At 36.1% G+C, this 17,474-nt stretch overlaps 2 protein-coding genes across 2 annotated transcripts; one reads left to right on the top strand and one right to left on the bottom strand.

Annotated features, from left to right (window-relative positions):
* The first annotated feature begins 280 nt into the window (after positions 1 to 280).
* LOC112715903 (nicotinate N-methyltransferase 1) lies at positions 281 to 3,330 on the top strand. Its single transcript, XM_025767724.3, has 4 exons — positions 281 to 899; positions 2,171 to 2,507; positions 2,705 to 2,769; positions 2,881 to 3,330. Exons 1-4 carry the CDS (start codon positions 519 to 521, stop codon positions 3,178 to 3,180), a joined length of 1,083 nt encoding a protein of 360 aa, XP_025623509.1. The 5' UTR covers positions 281 to 518; the 3' UTR covers positions 3,181 to 3,330.
* A 591-nt stretch (positions 3,331 to 3,921) lies between these two features.
* Positions 3,922 to 5,213, bottom strand: LOC112718291 (chitinase 2-like). The gene has a single exon (XM_025770097.3). The coding sequence runs from the start codon at positions 5,086 to 5,088 to the stop codon at positions 4,084 to 4,086; it is 1,005 nt and encodes a 334-aa protein (XP_025625882.1). The 5' UTR covers positions 5,089 to 5,213; the 3' UTR covers positions 3,922 to 4,083.
* Between the last annotated feature and the right edge of the window lie 12,261 nt (positions 5,214 to 17,474).

The raw sequence follows: 17,474 nt of genomic DNA, 5'->3' as shown, positions 1-17,474 counted from the left end.
TCGCATGAGTTTATTTTACATATATATTAATGTATTATATATCTACATGAATACAATTAATTATGTTAAGATAATAATTTATTTCATCTGTATAAAAATAAATTATTATCTTTATAAAAATATTAAATAACTAAAATTGTATATTTAATTGAAATATAATTTTATATTTTAGAAATAAATTAATTAAATATATTTTTTATTTTCAACGTTTAAAAACGATTTATTTTTTAAAATTCAATCGTATTTTTTAAGATATAAAAAAATAAAAATAAAAATTATATTTAAAAAATAAAAATAAAAAATATTTTTTGCGAATCAATGCAGGGCTGCCAGGCGTGAGCGGTCGATGTGATGTGTATAGAAAACCACAACAATTTTTCAATCTATAAAAAGCATTATCCTAAGTTGTTTTTTTCCTTTAACAGTATATATATCACAAAATAATAAAATTCCTTTGAATTTTGGGGAAAGAGAAAGTGAGAGATAAAGAAGAAAAAGAAATCCTCAAATCAATAATAATGGAGTTGCCAAATGGTGGTGTTACGAAACCAGAGTCTCAAAGTAAAGAAAGACTCGCAATTTTCGAATTGGCACACATGATTAGTGTTCCTATGTCACTGGTAGCCATAATCAAACTGAAAGTTCCTCAAACCATTTGGCAAGAAGGTTCCAACACTCCTCTCTCCGCTTCGGAAATTATCACACGTGTGCATCCCCATGGTAGCGCTGATCCACACAATCTTCAACGCATGCTTCGCTTGCTCACAAGCTTTAACATCTTTGTTGAGCATCTCAACCCAAATGGTGAGAGGAAGTACACCCTAACTGACATTGGTAAAACCCTTGTTGATGATGATGAAGGTCTATCCTATGCCTATTACATGCTCCAACATCATGAGGTTTGTTTTTTAAATTATCTTTTTTGCCCCTTAATTACTTTATTATTGATGTTAAAACTTTTGATTACCACCATTGAGGGTGTGTTTAGATGGGATTTTTCGAAAAAAAATATATTTTTGAAAGATAAAAAGTCAGATGCAGGAAATTTTATACAATTTGAATGATTTAATTAAATTTTTATTTAATAATTTTTAGTTATTAATTTTATATAAAATTTGCTGTGCTCGAGTTTTATTTTTTTTAAATATTTAAAATTTTTAAATATAATATTAAGATATTTATAAGTTTATGCGTCGATAGTCACGGGCAAATTTACAATGTATGATATGATGATACTGCACGTGTGTGATATCATCCACACATTGCGTTCTGTCTTCCATTATATATTTAAAAAATAAAAGAAAAGGTAAAAGAAATTCTTTTTAATAATTAATTAATTTTAAAATTTAAAATTATAATTTAAAATAAAATAGAATTTAAAATTATTAATTTATAATTTAAGATTTAAATTTAAAATAAATAAAATAATTTTAAAAATATTTAATATTGATAAAAAATTGATAATAAAAATGAATAATCAATAATGTTATATTTAAATTTTTAGCAGCATTTTATGTGCAATTTTTTTTAATTATACTAACTATTACTTGATAGAGACTTGTTAGTGCCTGACAGAGTACTAGTTATTTTATCAAGAAATACTAATGTATATCTGCCAGAAAACATAAATTCTTATTGTACCAAAATTTGAAGAGTTAATAAAGAAATAAAAATGTTATTTGTATTCTAAAATTAATTACTAAAATCAGTAATATATTTGTATATTTATATATGTGGTTTAATTTAATGTATTTTTATATTTTAATATATATTTTATATTGATAATAAACTTTGATAATTGGTTTAGTGCATGCATAGCATAGTTGATTTAAGAACATGAGATGCATAGCATAGTTGATTTAAGAACATGAGAAGTAATTTTTGGTTGGTTAATATTAGTTTTTTCTTCATTTAAATTTTTTTTATTATTTAAAAGATTTAGAGTATAATTTCAAATTTAAAATAAATAAAATAATTTTAAAAAGAAGAACTAAAAAAATGGGATTCTCTAACATTAATCTAACGAAAAGTATCATTATTTTTTCAGAATTTTTTCCCTTCACATATATAATTTTACATCGACATAATATCGCTTAATGTTGTTATAACCACATTTAATAAAATAAATATGTACCATTTTGGGAATATGCAATTATGCATGGCATTATAGGATGCTTTGATAAATACTTGGCCATTCGTGGCGGAGGCAGTGGAGGATCCAACAACGGTGCCGTTCAAGAAGGCTAACGGCGACGGAGCGATGAGCTACTACTCGAAACGGCCGAATATGATAAACTTGTTTGGCAAGGCCATGCGTAGTGTGTCCGTACCATTCATGAGGGAAATGCTAGAGAACTATGATGGATTCAATGGTGTTGAATCATTGGTTGATGTTGGTGGCAACTATGGTGATTGTTTAGAAATGATTATGCAAAGGTACCCTAATATCCGTAAGGGCATCAACTTCGATTTGCCCCATGTCGTTGCTCATGCACCACCTCTTCCAGGTTCTCTTGTTCCTATTTCATTTTTAGTTATGGACATGGCTTCATCTATATTCAAATCGGATTGGGGTGTTTGTGTTCTAGTAATGGCATTTGGATAATTAGTTTTTTAAAAAAAATGGGGTAAAAATATGACACATTAATAAAAAAACAATGTTGTGACTAGTTAATTAACATGTGTGTCCCGTTGTGCATTTTAGGAATAATCCATGTAGGTGGTGACGCCCATGAATTTGTTCCCAATGGAGATGCTATATTCTTAAAGGTCTTTCTCACTCTCTCAATTTCAGTCTTACAAACAAATATTCCTAGATTCAATTTTAACTTAAAATAGTTACATGAGAAAATTTCAATACATATACATCAAATGTTTCAGTGGCTAGTTACAACATCGACGGACGAGGATACCAGGAAGGTGTTTGAGAATTGTTACAAGGCACTTCCAAATGGAGGGAAATTGATTGTTGTTGAGCCCGTGCTGCCAGAGTCAACGGATGAAAGTCAAAGAACAAGGACATTGCTTGGTGCTGACGTGTACAACATGACTATGTACAATCCTAAGGGGAAGCAGAGAACCGAACAACAATTCAAAGATCTTGCCAATTTTGCTGGCTTCTCTTCTTGCCGTGCCTTCTATGTTGATCCTTTCATGTCTCTTCTTGAGTTTCAGAAATGATCAAAAGGCGCACATCATGTTTTAGTATTATATGTGTAGTAGTGTCATGTTAATCATGTCCTTGGCGAATCGTGAATTAATAAATAATGGGCATGAATAATTGAATTAAGAACATTCTACTGGGTACTAATAATGGTTTTTATGAACAAATTAAGTGTTTTAAGCATATTAGTGAAGAGATTAGTATTTTTAAAAAAATTCTAGTTTTTATACATTATATACTTTGAAAGTTTAAAAATTTTAATTTTTCACTATAAGTTTTTTTACATTTAACACTATAAGGTGTCTTTAGCTAAATCTATTAAACTAATAGTGTTGTCTAAAGTGTTAAAAATTAATTGTCTAATATATACATATACTGATAGATTACACATTAACAACTTTAATTTTTCTAAAGTCATATATCAAGACTAAATTCTACAATTCCGGTATGGTTTTAAAAAAGGAACCAATTAGATAAAGGCGTCTAAAATATCTTTTTTTAAAGATATTTTTTAGTAATTAAAATTTAATACATATAATCAATTAAATCGTGTTATTTTTGGTAAAATTAGGCCAAACAAATTAATTTAACTGAAAAAATAGTGAATCAAATCTTAAATCGGTCTAAATTAATATTATTTTTTAATAGAAAATAATTATATATATATATATATATATATATATATGAGTATTTTAGTCATTTTCTATAATACGGTTTATTCGATTATATGTATTAAATTTTAATTACTATAAAACATCTTTAAAAATTGACGTTTTAGACGTCTTTATTTATCTGAGTAGCTCCCTTTTAAAAAACAGGAGAATTGGCCTAAACTAATGTCTCTCAATCATGGAACTCATGATCTTTCCTTTGGTCCGCAGGCATAAATATATAACTCAACTTTTTCTTTATTTTATCCTTCATGTAGCGGTAGAGTTGAGCAAAAATGCTTGTGATCTTCTCTCATAGTAATAGTTGTTGGAAGAAGATGCATCGGCAGAGAAGATCATAATGCCTCCAACCTCAAATCCATTTTCTCGCAACAAATTCAGAGTTCCAAAAAATGCATCCCCTTGAATACCCCTTCCATTGACTTCATAGCTAGGAAGCAACTTATTCCTATCAAATTGCGTTACTCGAATATTAAAATCTTCTAAGTACCTTTGAGGAGTCAAAACTTTGTCGGTATAGAATTGATGGTTAACATAATCAATAACATTATTGTAACCTTTGAAGAGTTCCATATAGGCTTCAACAGTTAGGTGATAGGGAGCAATAGTGGCCACAGAAATAACACTATGTTTCTTCAGAAGAGTTATGAGCTCACCAACACAATAAGCAAAACTAGTATAGTTTTTATTTCTTGGGAAAACTTCATAGTCAATGTCTATGCCATCAAGGTGGTAAGTGAGTGCTAAAGACCTTAGAGATGAGAATGCATTTGAAATCCATAGGTGCGTGTCTTTTGGGTCATACCAACGTAGGACTTTGTCGTGCAAACTCCAACCAGAGAGGCTAGCCAAGACTTTGACATTGGTATGGCGTGCCTTAATGGCTGCAACAGATTCCGGTGTCAACGATTCAGCCCAATATGCTGAAAACTTTCCGTTTTGGGCATTGCCGGAAGCGTCTGCATCAATGGCGAACCCAAGAATGAAATGGAAATCAATCCCTTCTTCTATTGGAACTGAATTGAATGTTACTTGTGCCCCTGTTGCTCCAATGTATTCCATCATTATCTTTCCACCTGAAATGTTAATCAAGGGAATAATGATATTGAAAAGTTTAAAAGAAAAAAAAGGACTGAATTTAAAAAATAAATAAGATACGTTGCGCCTACCATCACAAGATTGTAGGTTAGGCGCAGCGGATACGATCACTACCATTATAAAGAGGAGCAAACGATGATAATGTTCGTCATTCATATTGAATATTAAGGCTTGATTTTGGGTTTAGGGTTTAGGGTTTAGGGTTTAGGGTTTAGGGTTGATTTTGAAGCATTATTCTACTTATGAATTGGTATGTGTGTAATTGGGCATATAGCTGTAAAACCATAACCTATGGCTATATATATGATTCCTCGGCTAGGTTGGCCGTCCTAAAATATATATATTTGATGAATATTTCAAGAACTCTGTATCCTTGTTGTCCATTTGGAACAACTTCTGATCTATTTAATTTGCCTATCCCAAATTTTGTCTTTTTGGTGGCGGTATTATGCAGGTGTGCGGCAAAAAATTTTAAAAAAATATATATTATAATAAAATGATATCTATGTGTTGATCGAAAATATTTTGTTTCGAGAAATACCGAACTCGAAATATAATGGATTTCTATTTCGAAGAATGAAGGATTATATCGAGAAAGATTTGTCGAGGAATGAGAAATAGGAACTAGTCGATGCACTCAGTTGAGGAAGAAAGGTTATTCAAAGATGATTTTTGCGATTACACACGTTACACATAGAGAGCGAGAATGGTTATTCAAAGACTAACATGCGTTGAAGTTATTCTTGAATCTGATTGGTCAGAATTTTTTAAAAATAGATGAAAGATTGATGAAAAAAAGGTTGGAACTTTGCTTTAGAAAAACATACAAGCACACTTACATCCCAGAGACTTTCTGAGTCTGTATTCGAGTCATTTTTCTGTAAGCTTCATTCTACGTTTTTAAATTTTCATTTACATTTTCTGGAACCTTTACTTTTCTTGCAAATTTATCTTTCGAGCAACATTTAGTTTTCTTGTTTAATTTACGTTTCAGTACTTTATTTTCAATTTCAAAAATCCTTTGATATAATCGAAAGCATTCTCCTGTTTCATTTAAATTCAATGCAATTTATTTCAAATTCAGTCAATTTATTTTCAAGATTTATTTTGTTTATCTTTCAGATTTTCTTTAGTTTTGTTCAATCGAAAAGGTCCTTTGATGCACTTTAGAAAACTGGTACTCATAAAGAAGTATGTTTCGCTCCTAGACCACTAGATATCAAACCACTTTCGATTTGCTAAAAATCGATAAAACAAATTGGCACGCTTGGTGGGATAGTTTGAAAATTTAAGTGTGTCACATAATGTATGCAATTAAGAAGTGAAAGAATTGTACTCATGGCAGACGAAGTTTTGAATATTAATGGTGGTTCATCTGCAAGTGACACTGTGCCAGTAGTTGCACAATCCTCGACGAATGTTACTTCACGTCCGGAAAAAAATGTGTTGAATAAAAGTGTGGTGGTTACTAGTTCACAAACAAGAAATAATGGGTGTAATACACACTCACATGGTAACACATTACAAACTCAACTTTTAATAACTGCTGGTTGGCCTCCTTATGACCTTCCTCGAGGTTACACACCACCAATAGGTGGTTTTGCTCCTCCAATTCAATTTGGAAGCACAGTTGGGGCGAATAATGTTCAACCGTTACAACAAAATCCCGAGTACTCTCGAGATTATTATGTGGGTCTACATTGAATGCTTCCAATTCGATGGCAGCATTTCGACAACATGTCGATGAAATTCATCATGATTTGGTTAACTACTTAACCCAACAAATGACTATAATCTTGAACCCTATAATGGCAGATCGTGAGACAAAGTTTAAGCGTTTTCTAGATAAGTAGAGCAGATCGTTTGAATTATCGATTATGATGAGGGTGATAGGAGAATATGGGAGGAAATTATGAGGACATTGAAAATTTATTTAAAAATGAAAACAATGATGTACTCATGGACAAGGAAAATCCTCGAACGGTTCGTCGTGGCCAAAATACTGATGATGTGTTGGCTCGATTGCGAATCAATCAAGGTGGTAAACGTTATCAGATCACGAGAATTATCGAGAATGTGCTCAATAGAGTTGGATTCAATGTGGGTTTTATGAATCAACTATATTTTTTCTGTGCTTTTCTTACTGCTGTTCAAATGGCAGAAGTGCCTTAAGGGGTAAAAAAAAATCCTAAAATAGTCACAAAATTTCCTGGAGAAGTTGGTGAATCAACGATTGAGTATATTGCTCAATATTTGGTTGAGATAGGCAATTTGGCTAATGATAAGAATTTGAAAATGAAGTTCTTTCTTTTTTCGTTAACGAAGAATGCATTTACTTGGTTTTTGAATCTCAGGCCTAATTCGATGACAACTTGGACATAGTTGGAAAGTGCTTTTCACTCTCAATTTATAGAGGAGAATTAAACGTAACAGTTACCAACTTGGTGGCTTTAAAATGTGATGATGGAGAAACAATTGATGATTACATAATTCATTTCAAAAATGCTCAAAGTCGATGTTATGTATCTCTCCCTGAGAGTGAAGTAGTAAAGATGGCAACAATGGGGCTAGATTTTATATGCGTCGAAAGTTGTTTAATGTCAACATATCTGATTTGACCCATTTGGCTAAAAGGATACGCCAGGTTGAAACTCTTAGGAAAGAAAAGGAGAAATATCAAAATGAGAGAAAATTGAAAAGAATTTTTTTTTCTCGAAAAGAGAAGGTGTCGTATGTTGCAATGAAATCCTCGAGTGAGGAATTTAATTTCGAAGCGGAAATCGATTTGGCTTAATTAAAGAAAGGACCACCTTATGTTTGTTCTTTAGTTAAGAAAATTTCGAATTTTGATACACTAAGTGATTTGAAACATAAGAGTAGGAAGAAATACAGTTTTGATATTTCAAAATCAGATCAAATATTTGATGTGTTGCTTAAAGATAAACAGTCAATCTTACCAGAAGGCAGGAATTTGCTTTCGATAAAAGATTTATAGGGAAAACCCTATTATAAGTTTTATCAAGCAACTATCCATTCGACTAATAATTGTGTTTGTTTTAGGGACTTGATACAAGAGGCAATCATAGATGGGAGGTTAAAATTCGATGATAAAAAGAAAGAAATGAAGGTTGATTCTGATCCTTTCACTGCTGGAGCTAGTTTTGCTAAACCATATTTTGATGTTAATATGGTTGGTTTCTCTTATGACTTTGATACTGCTCTGGGAGACTTCGAGTCTAGTGTTCGAGCGGTTTATCCCAGAGGTGATTGGCTATTGGAGTTTTTAATGCAACAAAAATTGAAATATCAGGACGTATCTCTGTGTTCTCGATGTAATGCAGTCTTTGATGCGAAAGCTGTAGCAATTTTTGAGAAAGAAAGAATGAAAAAAGAGTTAGCTTATAAAGTAGATCAGGTTCGACAGAGGTAACTAACTCGAAGAGTAGAAGGACAGAGTTCTGGTGTTCCATAGAGAAATCTTTCTGCACCCTTGAGCCATTCGCAGGCTTTAAGTGTACAATGGATACGAAATTGCCGAGAATTTTGTAATAAAGATGTTCAATACAGGCGTAACCCACAATGGGGTCATTGAAGCCCCCCTCAAGGTCGTTATCCTTAATTCCGAGGTCGAGCCAGAAGAAAACAAAGAGGAAGGGGTGGACATCAAATACCAAGGGTATCTCAAGGTGATCGAGTCAAGGGGGCAGTTCCTTCTGTTCATTCCTCGGTAGTATTTATGGTCGATGGAGAAACATACCCAAAAGAGATCCCATCTCCTACTAAGCTTGATAAAGGCAAAGTGTGATGATAACCCTAGAGGTCAACAAAGAGAAAGATGATGATTTAGATGAAGAGTATTTTGAAGAGGGTGATGATGAGATGGTGACTACCATTTCGATAATCCCAACTAAGTACTTGGAGGAATATAAGGGGAATCTATGTGAAGATTATGATGTAGATGATGAAGAGATTTTCTCATTCATTCGATATGAGGATGAGCCGGGGTATTTTCAGAGGCCTAAAAAACAAAAGTCTCATCTTCGGCCCCTACATATCACAACTTCTATGAGTGGAATTAAGGTAAATAAGGTTCTAATTGATGGGAGAGCGACAATAAATTTATTGCCAGAGAATGTTAATGAAATTTGGAAAGCATCCTGATGATCTGATCTCAACCAACATTTCTGTGACTGACTATAGTGGAGTTTCTACTCCTGCAAAGGGGTTAGTGACTCTTGGTATGCAAGTTGGATCTTACGATCGAAATACTGTCTTCATGGTTATATCATCGAAAGTGTAAGACCCAAAATCTTTGAAAAGTCTTATTATGGTGAAGTCTCAAATCATATGGTTATTTGTAGCCTTAATTTCAGAAATTATTTTATTAATGATAATTAAGGCAAGTTTTGATTTATTGAATTTGAGATGAGCTATGATTATTATCTAATTTTATAATTATTGGATTATTTTCTATATTTAAATTATAAATTTAGCAGTTGTGAAATAATAAGGATTTTATATGTTTTGGACTAACTAATATTTTAAATATTGATACTGCTATTTTGGAAAATGAAAGAATTAAATATATTATTTCTAATTATTTGATTTGGACATTTTATTGAAAATAATTTGTAAAATTAATGAGCAAATAGTATTTTCTATATACATTAGTGTTGGATTTAATTGAGTTTCAATTACTATATTATCCCTACTTTTATTTGAAATTACCTAAACTACCCCTAGCTCAACACTAACCCTAGGTTCCAAAAATGAAACCCTAATTCCCTTCATCCTAGTAGCCGCAGCCTCACCTCCCTCAACATGACAAACCCATTAGAAAAACAAAAGAAAGAAAGAAAGAAACGAAGAAAAAAAGATCCATCGAAGGAGAAGAAGAGGAGAGAAGGGAGAAGGCCGCGCCGGCACGTCGGGCTTCACCACTGTCGTCGCGTCGTCATCGTCACCGGGCCTGCGAGTTGCCGTTCGCGCCGCTGCCGCCGTTCCACGATGAGAGGAGGTTCGCAGCAAGTAGCACCGGAGTGAGGGAGAGGCCAAGCGGGGGGCTTTTGTTGTTTTCCTCGTCGCCGACTAGCTCGCCGCCGCCACCGTGATGCTCGCGCCGTCGTCCTTCTTACCGCGGAGTTTGAGTCCTCGTCACCCAAAGAGGGCCAAAGAGAGAAGCTCGAGTAAGAGGGAGAGAGAGATCGGCAGAAAGGGGGTGGGGTCCCTGTTCTGCGGCTGTGCCTCCTCCGTCGCGGGTCCTCCGCTGTCCCTCCACCATCACTGAAGTTCTCCATCGACATGGCTTGCTGTTCGAAGCTGCCACCTCGCCACTGCTGGAGGTCTGCTCCGATTCGGTTCAAAGGAGAGAGCATCATGGAGTGGGGAAAACGCTTCTGTCACACTCCTCGGTCACTGGTGGTAGAGCCGCGCCACCGTAGGAAACCACCATTAGAACCACCCTGTGTTGGGTAAGCTCTCCCCTATTTCTGCTTCCTAGTTCTGCCAATTCATTCTTACCTTGAGGCTGTCATTGAAACTGTTTGTGCTTAATTAATGGTTATAGTAAGTGACATCGCCGCTGCCATTTCTGGAGATAGTTGCTGGCTTGTGTTGAGATTGCTGTTGCAATTAGTCTTTGTTTTGGGACTGTTTTATCTATTGCTGGAATCTCTGCTAGCTTGCCTTGTGCTGTTGAGTCACCACCGATGCTGAGAATAGGTGCTGGGAAGTGCTAACGGAGCAGGCTGAGTCGCGGTGATTCCGGCTGCCAATGGCAGTTCTGTGGTTATTGGAACCACTGCTGAAGCTTCTGTCCTTTGGTTCAGTTAGTATTCTTTAGTGACCGTAAGTACCTCAGCCGCGAAACCTTTCCGGTTCATATCCCGTGATGTGTTTTAAGGTTCTCGCAATATTTATGTCTTTAGGATTAAATTAACGGGACCATATGTTGTGAGTAAAGGTTGTTTCTGTTGCTGTGAAATTGAGCAAAGCTGTGATTCAAGTTGTTGGTGATTTCGAATTGAGGCGTTGGGTTATGAATTCGTGTTTTGAGGTAGGGGCGCTTTCCGAAAACTATAATTTATATTGGAATTATTACATATGGATACTGTTGTGAGATAATTTCGTATTTGGTGATTGTATCAGCCTTATGTATTATTTGATGGTCTCGAATGATTATGAATGTTTGTTTGGCTGGATTTGTTGTATGGCTTTGTGAAACGAAATGCTTTTAAAGTTGATTCTTTAAAGCTTTGAAATCGAGTTTAATCCGTTGAGGATTGATTTGAGTTAATTTTCTTGGGAATGTGAAAAATATAATATACTCTTGAATTCAGCCTGGTTTACTTTAATTGACTTGGTTTTGGACAAATGATTTATTGCTGAACCGATTCTTTAAAGCTTTGGAAATGAGTTAAATCGGTGGATATTGAGTTGATTTTGAAATGGTTTCCTTGAGATACGCAACTTAGGCAATTGTTGGATTTAGCTTTTTTTGAATTGATTTATGGTTTTGAGCTGTTGAAAAGGAATGAGAAACAGTTTAGTTGGGACCCGAACCGGGTGGCAAAAGTCCAAGTTTTAGGGGAGGTGCTGCCGAAATTTCTACAAAATCCTAGTCTTGTTTGAAAAGTTATTTAAAAAGGGTCGGATTTGAGAAATTGTATTATTTGATTTATTAAGAGAATATTTATGTTTTCAAGCTTAATTTATTTAATGAACTTTATGCGTTGAGTTCGGCTTAAGTAGAAATGAACTATTTGTACCGTTTGAATCACTGAAGGAAAAAATGATACTCTAATATTGATTTCAATATAAAAATGAGCTTTTAGTGATTTTAAAGGGATCTAGACTTTTGATTGAGTAATTAAGTTTGAGGCATTTTGGAAGAGTTAGAAAAATGGGTTCCAAAAAGAAACATGAAAGTGGTTTGATTCAAATGAACCGGTTTCGTTTCAAATGAGTTAATTTTTGGACCAGATTGGAACTTGTGATTTTGTATGGTCGGTTTCATAATAAATTCAGTTTTATTTACTTGAACCGAGAACCTATGATTTTAAGAGTTTCAATGAATTTTAAGGAATTGATGTAGGTTGACCTTCCCTAAAGACTTGGGACTCTGCCGAGAAACTTTGTTATAAAATCCCATTGTGAGATGGGTGATTTTGAATGTTCCCCAAATGAATCTTTAACTTTTCATGGTTTTGGAAGTTTTGGAAAGAGAATGCCGAGAATGGCTTTGTTTTATAAAGGGAACTCACTTTGAGTAAATTTGGCTTATGAGCCTGAGATGATTTGAGAAATGAGATCTTTAAAGCCAAGGCTGAAAAGAGTTGAAATTTGATTTCAAAGTGAAATGGCTTGAGAAAAGTGATTTATGGCTTAAACGCCGATTTTATGAATTTGATGATGCTGAATGGTGGAAGTGTTGTTTTGTTATGAGCCGGAATGGTTGTGTATGATTATGAATAATGGCCGGTTCTGGATTGAACCGTGAGCCGGAATGGCTGTGTATGATATTGATTTATGGCTGATTGCCGAATGAGTTATGGGCCGTATGGCTGACTATGAATTTTGAATTTAAGCCGGATGGCTGAGATGGATGTTGATCCATGGCTGGGACTGAATGAATATATGCTTGAGAAACATGGGTAGTAGCAAGGGTTGTGGTTCGTCCTACTTGCTCAAGGTCAGAGACTGTGATGCTTGGGTAGTAGTGGTAGTAGTAGTGATTCCACTCGCTCCAAGATGAGCTTTTAAACACCCACCTGGGTAGTAGCCGCAGTAGTGGTTATTCCACTGGCTCTAGGTTGAGCGGGTAGTAGCAATGGGGTTGTAGCTCAAACCTACTTGCTCCGCGATGGGTATTTCTGTCCATGGTTAGCTACCAGGACGTGTCAGGTTGGCTATATAACCGACATATGATATCATCAGTGATAGGTGGAATTGTGATCATCAACAATGGCTCCAAAGGCTTGGTGCTCTCAAACGTGAATCACACTTTGTCACAACTCCGCTCAACTAACCAGCAAGTGTACTGGGTCGTCCAAGTAATACCTTACGTGAGTAAGGGTCGATCCCACAGAGATTGTTGGTATGAAGCAAGCTATCGTCATCTTGTAAATCCCAGTCAGGCGGATTCAACTATATTAAGAAATTATAGTATACGCGAAGGAATAAAATAGTAAATAGTTACTCATATAATTCAATAGTGGGAATTTCAGATAGGTGTATGGAGGTGCTGTGTTCCTTCTGAATCTCTGCTTTCCTACTGCTTATATCCAATCTTTGTCACTCCTTTCTATGGCAAGCTGTATGTAGGGCAACACCGTTGTCAATGGCTACATCCCATCTTCTCAGTGAAAATAGTCCAAATGCTCAGTCATAGCACGGCTAATCATCTGTCGGTTCTCGATCATGTTAGAATAGAATCCCTTGATTCTTTTGCGTTTATCATGACGCCCAGCAATCGCGAGTTTGAAGCTCGTCATAGTCATTCAATTCCGGAATCCTACTCAGAATACCACAGGCAAGGTTAGACTTTTCGGATTCCCATGAACGCCGCCATCAATTCTAGCTTATACCACGAAGATTCTAATTAAGGAATCCAAGAGATATGCGCCCGGTCTAAGGTAGAACGGAAGTGGTTGTCAGTTGATGACAAGTCATCTTAGCCTAGTTTTACTAGTCTTTTTCTTTGATTTTCATTTGGTTTTATGCACTTTCTTGAGCCACAAGTAAGCCATTTGGGTGGAATTTCATGTTTCTTTAGATTCAATCAACCATGGATTAATTGATGCATTTTCATGAGTTTTTGTGCCATATGACAAGAAGAAGAATAACTCTCATGATTATGTCATAGCTTTGATACAATTGTTGATTGATGATAGGTGGAATAAAGCTTGGAAGAAGGTTGCAAGAATGGGCTTGGAAAGAAGGGATTCACGTTTGAGCTCACGTTTGCCTCAAACGTGAACTCAAACGTGAGTAGCAGCTGAAAAACACCCTGGAGGTCGCCCACGTTTGCGCCAACGTTTGACTCATATCCCTAACCCATTTAAGATTCAAGCAATTTAAGATTTCTTGCACTTTAAGCTTCTGCGATTTACATTTCTTGCAATTTAAGTTTCTGCAATTTACATTACTTGCACTTTAAGATTCAGCTCTTTTTCCTTTTGCTCTCTTTAATTTTCTGCAATTTACTCACTCCCTTTTACATTTCATGCAATTTAGCTTCTGTCAATTACAAATCACTCAAATCAACTCTTGTTTGCTTGACTAAATCAACCACTAAGCTAAAATTTCTCAATCCTTCAATCCCCGTGGGATCGACCTCACTCCCGTGAGTTTATTACTTGATGCGACCCGGCCGGTGAGTTTTGTGTCGGATCGTTTTCCGCACATCAAGTTTTTGGCGCCGTTGCCGGGATTGAAATAGATTGACAATGATTAAGCGAGGTGGTAGTTTAGATCAAGCACTTTTTCTTTATTTTTGACTAACCTACTAACTGTTTGAAGATTTGCCTAAGCTAACCAAAACTTCATTCTAGCAATTGATTGAAGTTTCACTGTTTGCTGGTTCTGTGTTTCTTGTGCTTTGTTTGTATGACAGATACAAGAAGAGCTATACCCACCTTTCATGAACAAGATGAATAAACCCTCAGGAGATTAAGAAGAGCTGAAAGAGGGAAAAACATTGTTGGAGAGGAGGAGTCAGAAGAAGAATTTCAAGATATGGAAGAACATTCAACCAATCCACCAAATCCACCAGGAGGAGCAGCCAATAACAACAACAATCCACCACAAAGGAGAGTTCTGGCTTCCTATACATTTTCAAATTCTAGGCATTGTGGAAGCAGCATTTTAACTCCAAATGTTAATGCAAATAATTTTGAACTAAAGCCACAACTCATCACCTTAGTTCAAAATAATTGCTCTTATGGAGGAGGACCACTTGAAGACCCTAACCAACACTTGTCTACTTTCCTGAGGATTTGTGACACTGTCAAAACTAATGGAGTGCATCCTGACAGCTACAAATTACTGCTATTTCCCTTCTCTCTCAGAGACAAAGCCACTCAATGGTTGGAGTCCTTCCCAAGAGACAGCATCAACAATTGGGACGATTTGGTAACCAAATTCTTTGCCAAATTTTATCCACCTCAAAGAATCATTAGGTTGAAGACTGAGGTACAAACATTCACACAAATGGAGGCTGAACCCATCTATGAGGCATGGGAGAGATACAAAGCTCTAATCAGGAAATGTCCTCCTAAAATGTTCACTAAGTGGGATAAGTTGCAGAATTTTTATGAAGGCTTAACATTGAAATCCCAGGAAGCATTGGATCACTTAGCTGGAGGCTCTTTGCAACTCATAAAAACTGCAGTGGAAGCTCAAAATGTCATTGATATGGTGGCCAACAACCAGTATTTCTTTGCTCACCAAAGGCAACGCCAACCATCACAGAGAAAGGGAGTACTAGAACTAGAAGGAGTGAACTCCATTTTGGCTCAAAACAAGATGATGCAACAACAAATTCAACAACTGTTTGAACAAATGGCCAAGAGGATTGATAGCCTCCAAGTTGCAGCAGTTAACAGAAGCCAACCATTAACTGCTTGGGGGCAGAATGAGGAGAACTAAGAAGAACAACAACAAGAACAAGTGCAATATATGCATAACCAAAACTCTGGACAGAATGAAGTGTATGGTGACACCTACAATCCATCCTGGAAGAACCACCCAAACCTTAGGTGGGGAGACAATCACAACCAGAATCAACAACCATGGCAGAGGAACTCAAATCAAAACACTCCAAGAAACAACCAAAACCACAACCAGCAGCCAACTAACCAAAATCCTTACAGAAAACCCCAAAACAATTACCCCAACTCCAACCATTATCCATCGAACAACCAACCCACTAACCAAAATATTTACCATCAACCATCAACACCCCACAACCAACCAATCTCACAAGACTCTCAGAGGATTACTAATCTGGAGATGCTCATGGAAAAGATGATGAAGAACCAAGAAATGACCACAAAGAACCATGAAGCCTCCATGAAGAGTCTAGAGAGGCAGATTGGGCAAATCTCCAAGCAGATTTCTGTTGAGAGACCCTCAAGCTCACTACCAAGTGATACAATTCCAAATCCTAAGGAAGATTGTAAGGCAATACAGCTAAGGAGTGGAAAGATCCTGGTGAAGAATGAAGAAGCAACTAAGAAGCCAAAGGAAAGTGACAAGAAACAAGCTGAAGAAGAGGCATCCAATGATAAAGAAGTAACAACAAGCAAGCAGACCTCAGAGGAGCTCAAAGAAAAGGAAGATCAGCTACAAAATTCAAGGAAAGAAAAGGAAGCAATGAGAGAGCCAACCAAGGAACAAAGGCAGGAAGTAAACTTCACACCTCCACTGCCATATCCTCAAAGACTCCACAAAGACGCAAAGGATCAGCACTTTCATAAGTTCCTTGAGACTTTCAAGAAGCTAGAGATCAATATTCCCTTGGCTGAGGCATTGGAGGAAATGCCTTTGTATGCCAAGTTCTTGAAGGAGCTTATCAACAAGAAAAGAAGTTGGCTGGAGAAGGAGACTGTGCTACTCACTGAAGAATGTAGCACTGTGCTTCAAAAGGGAATCCCACCAAAGCTTAAAGATCCAGGGAGTTTTGTAGTTGCTTGCACCATAGGCAAAATGACATTAGACAAGGCACTTTGTGATCTTGGAGCTAGTATCAACTTAATGCCCCTGTCCATGATGAGGAAGCTTGCTATAGAAGAACTCAAACCCACTAGGATGTCACTAGTCATGGCCGATAGATCAATCAAGACACCTAATGGAATTGTGGAGAATCTGTTAGTGAAGGTTGTGGAGTTTATCTTCCCTGCGGATTTTGTGATCTTGGACACTAAAGAGGAAGGAAATAATTCAATCATCTTGGGAAGACCATTTCTAGCAACTGCAAGAGCTATTATTGATGTGGAAAAAGGAGAGATGATCTTCAGAGTACACAATGAGCAAATGGTCATAAATGTTTTCAAGTCCATGCAGCACCCGCCTGAGCAAGAGGATTACTTGAGAGTAGACATGATAGAAAGCCTGGTGGAAGAAATGTTAGATACTAATCATCATGAGCAGGAAGCGAAAAGTAACCAAGAGACAATAGAGGAATAAATAGCCGAAATTTCCATTGACAAAGAGGTGAAGCCAGACAAGAAGGAAGAAATGCAAAAACAAGAATTGAAGCCATTACCCACCAATCTCAAATATGCATTTCTTGGCACATCAGAGAGTTTCCCAGTGATCATCAATTCGTCCTTGACAAAAAAGGAAGAAGGAGAACTTCTTGATGTACTCAAAGCTCACAAAGATGCTTTAGGATGGACCATTGATGACCTGAAAGGCATCAGCCCTGCAGTGTGTATGCATAAGATCCTCATGGAGGACAATTCCAAACCAGTGGTTCAACCTCAGAGAAGGCTAAATCCCACAATGAAGGAAGTTGTCTAGAAGGAAGTAATGAAGCTGTG

Source organism: Arachis hypogaea, chromosome 10 (genome assembly GCF_003086295.3).
Source record: "Arachis hypogaea cultivar Tifrunner chromosome 10, arahy.Tifrunner.gnm2.J5K5, whole genome shotgun sequence".
Lineage (NCBI taxonomy): Eukaryota > Viridiplantae > Streptophyta > Magnoliopsida > Fabales > Fabaceae > Arachis > Arachis hypogaea.
This window is presented reverse-complemented; position numbering and strand designations above follow the sequence as displayed.